General features: G+C 28.5%; 1 protein-coding gene across 3 annotated transcripts in view; it reads left to right on the forward strand.

The window, feature by feature from the left end:
* LOC106689885 (zinc finger autosomal protein) overlaps window positions 1–9,982 on the forward strand; it is a 15,442-nt gene extending 5,460 nt beyond the window's left edge. Inside the window, exons 3-11 of one of the 3 annotated variants that reach the window (XM_014435094.3) lie at window positions 197–244; window positions 1,705–1,749; window positions 2,279–2,326; window positions 2,616–2,663; window positions 5,351–5,398; window positions 5,844–5,903; window positions 6,518–6,577; window positions 6,888–6,947; window positions 8,799–9,982. In XM_014435094.3, the coding sequence (XP_014290580.1) occupies window positions 197–244; window positions 1,705–1,749; window positions 2,279–2,326; window positions 2,616–2,663; window positions 5,351–5,398; window positions 5,844–5,903; window positions 6,518–6,577; window positions 6,888–6,947; window positions 8,799–9,784 (1,403 nt within the window). In that variant the 3' untranslated portion in view covers window positions 9,785–9,982. The remainder of the gene's footprint in view (window positions 1–196; window positions 245–1,704; window positions 1,750–2,278; window positions 2,327–2,615; window positions 2,664–5,350; window positions 5,399–5,843; window positions 5,904–6,517; window positions 6,578–6,887; window positions 6,948–8,798) is intronic. The other 2 variants (XM_014435100.3, XM_067051914.1) reach the window with 2 other exon arrangements.

Consider the following 9,982-nt stretch of genomic DNA (forward strand, 5'->3'; position numbering starts at 1 on the left):
TAAACGCTCGCCAGATAAAAATCTCACTATATCAACCATGTATTTATTCTTAGGGGACATATGTCCCAGAATAAAGTTATTTTTTCATTCGTTTCATTTCATAAATAATGATTAATGAGTCATATGGTTTCATAATTGAATTAGTAAAGTCACTAAATAAAATAAAATGTTTAATTATTCTTTGGTTTTATTGCAGTTCCGACAATTTTTATCAAGACAGAAAAAAGTGACCCGATATATTATGGTAAGAAAACTTTTAAATTTATATGATCTTGTTATAAATTATTCAATGGAAATTTATTTTATATAAAGATATTTGTACAAACTATGCAGTAATAACAATACTATTGAAGTTTGAGTTCAAAATATTAGGTAACTGCTGAAATGTCTATTTAGTGGTTTGAAATATATTTAATACCTTGACCACGGGGGGGGGGGGATCTCGGGAAAACCACTTAAAAACATGATTTCTTTTTTGTTGATATTTTCTTTTCTTTTAATTTAAATAAGGATTTTATAGTAAATAAAATGTAATATTTAGCTAAATAAAATTTAAATATCTATTTTTTTATTATGACGACTATTATCATTTATTCACTTATGCCACTGAATATATGTTGATATGTATTGACCTTTTGACAATCCTGGGTTTTATTAAGGTGTTTGTCATCTGCCTCTATACCTGGTCAGGGTATCCTTCTACGAATCTTTTAGGGCGTCCTCGGATATGAAAGCATCTGTGTTAAGTTTGCCACATTACCAGAGTCTCCTGAGAAAATTAGATTGGCTAACTTTTAAGTGTTGTAGCAAAAATGACAGGTTTGACGAGGGACCGGAATCAAATTAAGCAGGTGCAGGCCCTTCCTGGACTTGTCAAACTTTCTCACCCACTCTCGGGCCTGAGTAGGGGGACGCTTACCTCGGGAGCGTTCGGTCACTGATGGCCAATGAAAAATGAGATTCAAAAATAAGGTAACGCCCCAAAAGGGAAATGGGAGAAAAGGATTAGGGCGCTTAGACGAGACAGGACCAGGCTTGATACAGCAGCAGAAGCCGGAGTGGAGCAAGATGCACTTTGACCAGACGCAGTCGTAAGAAGGGCCAAGAGACCTGGACATCCCTTACGAACAAGACGACACCTACGAAACTACATCCCACGACATCAGCAGCTATAAATTAAACAATAAGTAATAATGTAATAATCGATATTTCATGGCAACCGTTTATTTGAATCATTACAAACATAACACACAAATAGCCTTTGGAAAAGAATCAAATTATAATAATAGTTTTTTAGGACTCAATATATAATTAATTAATTAACTTAATTAATCTAATCGCCTTCAGCGATTATCCTGGCATCCCGATTAAATCTCAAGGCAGTACATAGCAAGCAATGTATGCAATTTGCTGATACATGAATTTTTTTAAAATGAATTACTGAATAAGCTGCAAACAGTTTTAATAGTTAAATGTGAGGTTGTGAATTTTTAGCTAAGATTCTCCTTGAGAATGGCCAGGTTGGACATTTATTTGGTATTTATAGTATTGGACAAGATAAAATTTTAACTTTGAAGAATATTTTAAATTATTCTTGAATAGAAATGAATAATTATTCATATTCATGATTTTGTTAATTTTTTTTGGTATTTCATTTTATTCGCTTATTTATTAATTTTTTTGTTATTGTTTTCTTGTTGATAGATGACCATTCTCCTGTGAATGAAGAAGTACACATCCCAGACGAAGGTTAGAACTATTCATCTTATAAACATTTTAGTTGGCTTGATGTCACAGCAAAGTTTATTATTGATTGCAGTAATTGTTGGGGTTAGTGGATGAAGGGGCTGTGTTATAAATAGTAAATTTTAGGAAAACAAAGTTCAATTTTATTTTGTTGGAGCTTGTTACGTTGTTAAGCGTACGTAGCCCCTTCTACATCTAGCTATCTCAGTTGTAAATTAGATTTTGAGGTGAACTATCTCACAATAGCTAGATAGTCACCTAGTCCCTTCATTCGCACTAAAGATTAAAAAAATCAAAAAATGTTATACTCCTTCTTCCTCCACTTACCCCTTCAATTATTCTTTCTGTGTAAGGATTTATTAATATTTATCTGTTTATTTATTAATTTTTTTAAAATTATTTATTTGTTTATTGAATCTTTTTTGTTTCTGAAAATGAATAAATAATTTTTCATATTTATTATTATGTTAACTTCATTGTATTTCTTTTTATTCACTTTTTTTTTTTTTAATTATTATTGTTTTTATGTTAGTAGATGACCAGTCTACTGTGAATGAAGAAGTAAACATCCCTGTTGAAGGTTAGAACTATTGTACACATTTCAGTAGACTTGTTGTCATAGCAATAATATTTATTGATAGCATTAATTATTCTTCATTTGTTTGGATTTATTTATTAGATCTTTCCTATCTTCTCCTTCATTCATAAATAATTTTTTCTTATTTATTCATAAAGCTTATTTATTTTCTTAGTGATGAATATTTTTTTGTACCATTTACAAATTTTCCTAAGCATAAGATAAAGGAATAAAGTCATCAGTGTATGTTGGTTGACATTTTAAATTAATTGATTTTTGGAACATGTTACAGCATCCATGATTGTTATCAAAGAAGAAAAGGAACCGAGGATTGATTATGGTAAATAAAATATTAACCTAATGTAATCTTTGTTTTAAATATCTTAAAGAAAATTTAGTTCTAATAAATATCAACATATTTTATAATAAAGTAAGTATTATATACTACTAAGTTCTATGCTTAGAGACGTGACGGCCATGTGGGTTGGGGCGCAGGTCCCAGTGTACTTGGTTCGGAACGTTGTGGGTTCGATTCCCACCAGGGGCAGTTAATATTCATTTTTTGGCAATCCTGAAGAATAAATCTTGACACTCCCACCTTGGTTAGTACGTGGCAGCAACTCAGGTAGCCGCCAAGGGTTGGCAAAAAGGACCACTAGGCCCATTTGCCGGACTTGTTCCCCCCACCAAATACCAGTATCAGTACGAGTAAGTTACATGGTCACAAAGGCGTGCTAAGTACATATTTATTCTCACTAGAGTTGATCAATATTTTAAAATACTGTAATGCTGTATTCAACATATGAGGTAGTATATATTTTTTATGTCTCCTAGTTGAGAGGACCAAATACTATGAGATATTGTCAAATAAGGCAAGATAGTGGCATGTCGTTAACTTTTTCTGGCCAGATCCACTCATATCTTGCCTTCATGTTTTCTAAGAAGCAACTAACTAGATCCGCTTTATCAGTGCCTGGAATCTGCTAAAAACCAAAACAAATGAAAGTCCTCCTTTTTTTTTTTTTTTTTTGCAATAATTATTTTTCTGTCTCTTTACGTCCAAAAAGTAATGCCAATTAGTTTATAAGTTTTTAAAACTTAATCCACTTCATATATGTAAAATAACAAGTTTTACAATTTCTTATTGCTGGTGTATATCGCTAATTACAAGTGCATTGCAATTGGAGCTTGTTTTATCTAGATTGCATTATCCCGGAAACAAAAATCATCCTAAAATCTATAACTTTGAATTATGAAATATTCATTTTACATACAAATTATTAAATAAATGGTATTTATCAACGTGATGGATTAATATGCTAATTAAAACATCTAATAATCTTAATAAATTGTAAATGATTCTTAATTTAGACTTGTGAAATAAATGATAACTTTTTACAAATAAAATATATACACTTTCTTTTATCCTCAAAATAATATTTTCTTCGCTCAATTATTTATATTTTTCTCAATATTCACATTTAATTGTCCAATTTCCAATGTCTCTTCTCTGTTCATGGTAACAGTCAACATTTTATTTTCCAAGATATTTGTAATTGTATATGTATATTTGTAAATATTGGGAGTAGTTGTATTACCAATAACAAGTAGTTACCATGAACAAAATATAAATTGAAGGTTCCTTATTTATTTCTAAAAATCAGCAAGATGTACAATGATAAGCATATATATAAAAAAATCAATAAATAGCAAAATCTATTAGATTTAAAATGAACAGGGAATGTAATAACATTTAAAAATAGATAAGTAGATATGAGAGAATTAAAAACAAAAATGCTATAACACGGGAAAATTAAGGAAGTAAGTTGAGAATAAATAAAGGTCAAGAAAGAATAAATAAAAAATGATAATAATAAATAAATCAAGACCAAATAATAACCACCCACCTGTTGAGTTGAAAATGTATTGAACGGTTAACGTAAAAGTGGAAGTGTACAGAAAGAGTGGAGGGGAAATGATCGTTAAAAACAGTTTTACATATATGTGAAATACAAGAAAAATATATACAAATATGATAATAATAATAATAACTATAAAAATTATATATTTGATGTGCGGTCATAAGGGCTTAAGTAGAAAATATGAATTTTTCAGGAGAGCTAAAACAAAGTTCAAAACATTATGTAAAACCAATTATTGATATATTTGTAATTGTTATTTTTATAAAACAATATGTAGTAAGTCCATCTGAAGCATAAAGACCTTAATACCAAACTGTAGCTCTAATTTGGATAATAGTACGACATAATCTCCAAATGCTCAAAAAGTGACTTAAGCCCTTATGACTGCGCATCAAAGATATAATGTAGGCAATGTAAATATAAATTAAATGATAAAATACGTAACTAATTATAGTTAAATATAGTTAAGATAATACAATGAAGACAATATTGATATAATACAATAAATGTAAAAGAAGTAAGAAAAGACTATTAAATATAGTAGTGTAAACCTAAACATACAAAATAATTAGATAATTATAATTAATGTTTTCTGTATTGATCTTAATAATAATATTTTATCTACATTGATAATCGTAATAGTCATGACAAAATAAATTAATTGAAACAATGTGAAGCGAAAGTTAACTATAAAAAAAAAAAAGATACATTAAGATAATATTATAAATACAATATAGATACAAAGTAGTAAATGTGAAAGTGAATAGTTAAATAAATAAAAGTGAATAAAATATAATTAAAAGCTAAAGTGGAGTAAGTAAAACTATTAAATATAAGTAATAAAGTATTGAAATGAGAAAAAAAAATATGAATGTAGTGATAAAATGATAACAAACAGGGGGAAAGAGGATAATAAAAATATTTGGAGATGATAATAAGAGGAATATAAAATTATTGTCTTAATTAAGTTTAATTTATGGCTGTAGGTAGTAAAAATATTAAAAGAATTATTTGTCTTAGATGTTGAATTCGTATTTTCTTATTAAATTTAAGTTTAAATGCTTTCTTTATTGGCTTCTGTTATTTATTATCCATATGTTAAAAGGTGGCCTTGCTGAGGTTAAACAAGAAGAAATATTTCTTCCAGAAGAAGGTGAGTTTTACCTATTTTATTATATCTGATTGGATAAACTGGTATTCAAAGAATTGGATACTATTTATCTTTACCTGTTTCGGAATTGGGCAAAAATTAGCTATAGGTGAAATTGTCATGGATATGATACCTATTAATGGTTCATTCATGAATAAGGATTGCATCCATGACAAAGTTTTATCTATAGCTAATTTGTGCCCGTCTCTGACCTGTTTAATCTTAATGTTCTTCAACTATTGTGCTTCACTCTCGGACTTTTTCATTGCCTTCTTTGTAGGTTCTGAAGATGTTAAAATATGTACTTATTTGAATTTTTTTTTCCTTTCTAGAGTATTATTTCATTTTTGTTGGTGAAAAACCAAAACAAAATTATATTGATTTGCTTTAGCTACTTGTTTATCTTTGAATGATTCATTTATTTTTTATCATTATTTTACTTTTTCAGGTACAAGTAGCTGGAATGCTCCCGTTAAAGAAGAAATGACTGTCGAAATTGATCCAACTTGTAAGTTTTTCCTTTTTAATCTTTCTGAATATTGTGTTTAAATTTATGTTACAAACTTTTTAATAAAGAATTTCATGGGGGATTTAAATTGAACTATTGTAAGACTTTTGATTACTTCTTAATGTTGTTTATTATTTATTTAAATTATGTTTACCAATATGTTGTTTCGAGATGCTGCTAACACTACCACTGCAGGAACTCCCTTGGAAAATTTTTTTCTTTTTGTATTAATTTTTCTTTTATTTTAATTTAAGTAAGCATTATACAGCGTAATATTTAGCCAAATACCTTTTTTATTATGACAACTATTGTGGTGACCCATGTGTGCCAATCAATCTACGTATAAATTCAGCTGAAACTTAAGTAACATAAACATAACTCTACGTATAAGTTTTTTTGTACCTTTACAAATCTTCAGAGCTCTTTTATTAAACAATTTTTTATTAGTCCACAAAAAAATGTAAGCCCATTTAACTCACAAGAGTAGTTTCATTTATGTCATAAGTAAAGTTCTAAATTCATCAGCACGAATTTACAGGGAGGTGAAGATATATTACATGCCATAAACCATATATTTATCATTTATTACTTATTTATTTGTTACTTTTTTTCAGGTACAAGTGACTGGAATGCTTCTGTTAAAGAAGAAATGACTGTTGAAATTGATCCAACTTGTAAGTTTTTCCTTTTTAATCTTTCTGAATGTTACATATAAATTTTTAAAAGTGTTATTATATTTCAAAGTTTTAATAAAGAATTTCAGGGGGAACTAAATTGAAATATTGAAAGACTTTTGATTAATTCTTGATATTCTTTATTTAAATTGTTTACCAAAATTTTGTTTTGAGATGCTATTAACACCTTCACCACAGGGACAAAACATTATTATTGCTGTTTTCACTTATGAATTTTGCTTCAATTTTTATGATTTTAGTGCTTATAAAAAAAGTAGTTTTTTTTTTTATCATTATTGTACTTTTTTAGGCACAAGTAGCTGGAATGCCTCTGTTAAAGAAGAAATGACTGTTGAAATTGATCCAACTTGTAAGTTTTTCCTTTCATACAAAGTCCACTTTTTTTTTTTTTAAATTATTCTTGGATGTATTAACATGAGAGATAGTTGACCGTGGATGACTTATTTAAGAAGAAAATGGTTGGGGGTGCAGTCAAAATATGATAAAAATAAATTGAAATAACTTATTTAATCGTGCCAACATTTTGGCCAGAATTTCTAGCCTCCATCAGGACTAAGAACAAAGAACAAGATAACAACCAATGAATACAAAGAATAAAAAATAAAATATAAACAGAATGATATAAAATACATATTTGTACAGAATGAAATTAATAATATTAAAGTGATGAAAGAAGGGGAAAATAAAATTTATATATAGGAGAAAGAAAATATATGTTAAAAAAATCTTTCTCTTAATTTTATTTTTTCTTTCCATAATTTTAATTCATAAATTATTAATAAACTAAAATATTAATATTTCTTTGCATTATATAACTTCAAATTTTTATTTTATTTCCTTAATTATGTTATTTTTACTTACTTATTTAATTACCTATATTACATTTTATTTTCCACTTCTTTCATCACTTTAATTTTATTAATTTCATTCTGTACAATTATTTACTTTATTTCATTCCGTTTATATTTTATTTTTTGTATTCGTTGGTTGTTATCTCGTTCTTTGTTCGTAGCCCTGATAAAGGCTAGAAATTCTGGCAAACGTTGGCACGATTAAATAAGTTATTTCAATCTATTTGCATTATATTTTACCGCACCCCCCAACCATCTTTTCCTCGTATTCTCGCATGTGATATAATATGTGTTTCAATCAGGTTTCATTCCTTATGTTGTAAAAATTTGTATGTGTTACGGTGACAGTTAATGTTTCTAGAATGGTTAACATTTACTAGTCATAGTTGACTATCAGTATTTCTGAGATAATGCAGTCACTGTTAATCCTGAGAGAGCCTGCAGAAGGTAACAGTCAATAAGTGTGCTCATTAGATGTTAACCTTCACTAGTGAAAGCTGATCAGATGTGGTTACGCTTAACTTTCACTGATTATTTTAGTGAAGGTTGATTAACCTAATATTCAGCTTTGACTGTGATATACACATTAAATCGTATTTTGTAGGCTTTAAGTTATCTAATGAACTATATCTCTTATAAATCATTTAATAGTAATTTAAATGTTCTTGAATTTTAATTTTTTTTTATTAAGTTTTATTATATTTCTTTTTAAAATACCCCAAGGACATAACACTTGGCAAGTGGAGGAAGCATCTCAATAAAGAGCATTATTACAAAGTATGAAAAGAATGAGGTTATTTGAAGTATTTCTGGAAGAAATACGTGGAATGTTCATTCATATCAACGTGCTTCTTTTTTGGGAAGCATTATTTGAATTTTTGTTTGTTTCCTTTTTACTTTCTCTTTTTTCTTGTAACTTATTAAAATCAAATCAGCGGTTTCATTTGATTAAAAAAATCAATATTTTTTTTCTAATGACAACATTTAATTCGTTATGATGTAAAATATTTCCGAGTAGAAATTGGTTGGTCAACTCTAAAACAGTTTGGCGTAAAATGGGTTCTGTGATTATCATGATTTTTAAGACTCAATATCATGATAATTACAACCTCAGTCTTGAAAGAAAACCAAATATCTTCATTTTTCTATAATTTTCATTTTAAAATATTTATTAGGTGTATCACTATTTCTTTTACTAAAAAATGGTCAAGCTGCAAAACTTTAAGAAGTTATTAATAGTTTTTTTAAATTTAAAAAAATAATAAAATATTTATTATAGATTAAATGAATAGTTTTGTTTTATTCATTATTATAAATAAATATTTTAAATGGTAATTTATTGTTTATAGATGTCAAGGATAGTGAGAAGAACTATCACTGCCCTCATTGTGATTATAAATCAGATCGTACTGATAATATGAAAAATCATATTATGGCCCGTCATACAGGTGAGAAGCCTCTTCAATGTCCTCATTGTGAATATAAAACAGCACAACCTAGAAGCATGAAAAGTCATATAATGGCACGTCATACAAATGAGAAGCCTCATCACTGTCCTCATTGTGATTATAAATCAGCACGCCCTGATAATATGAAATATCATATAGTGGCCCGTCATTCAGGAGAAAAGTCCTTTCAATGTCCATACTGTGAAAATAAATTTACCAAATCTCAATATTTGAAAAGTCATATAATGGTCCATCATACAGGTGAAATGCCTCATCACTGCCCTCATTGTAGCTTTAAAACAGTTGAATCCAAAAATTTGAGAAACCATATTATGTCTCATCACACAGGTGAGAAGCCTCATCACTGTCCTGATTGCGATTATAAAACCGTTTCATCTCATTATTTGAAAAAACATATAATGTCCCATCACACAGGTGAAAAGCCTCTTCAATGTCCTCATTGTGATTATAAATCTGTACAACTTAGGAGTATGAAAACTCATATAATGGTCCGTCATACAGGCGAGAGGCCTTATCAGTGTTCTCATTGTGACTATAAATGTGTTAGATCTCAAGATTTAAAAAACCATATAATGGCCCATCATACCGGTGAAAAGCCTCATCAATGTTCTCAGTGCGACTTTACATCTGTTAGATCTCAAGAGTTGAAAAAACATATAATGGCCCGTCATACTGGTGAGAAGCCTCATCACTGTCCTCATTGTGGGTACAAATCTGTTAGACTTCAAGAGATGAAAAAACATATTATGGCCCGTCATACTGGTGAGAAGCCTCACCACTGTCCTCATTGTGACTATAAATGTGTTACTGCTCAAAATTTGAAAAAACATATGATCCGTCATACAGATGGAACCATACCAACGTAGATTGTAATAATATATTGTTATGATGCCAAAACACATCGTTGTGTCAAGACAATGACAAAATAAATATAAACATAAGACATGGTAATTGTTAAGTAATTAGCATTTTTACCTCTATAATGATATCGGGTTACTTTGTATTTGTATATATTTTTATTATATTTTTACTGTTAATAAATAAATATATTTAAATATATTTTC

The sequence above is a fragment of the Halyomorpha halys genome, unplaced genomic scaffold (genome assembly GCF_000696795.3).
Source record: "Halyomorpha halys isolate HHAL.00 unplaced genomic scaffold, Hhal_1.1 Scaffold47.1, whole genome shotgun sequence".
NCBI lineage: Eukaryota > Metazoa > Arthropoda > Insecta > Hemiptera > Pentatomidae > Halyomorpha > Halyomorpha halys.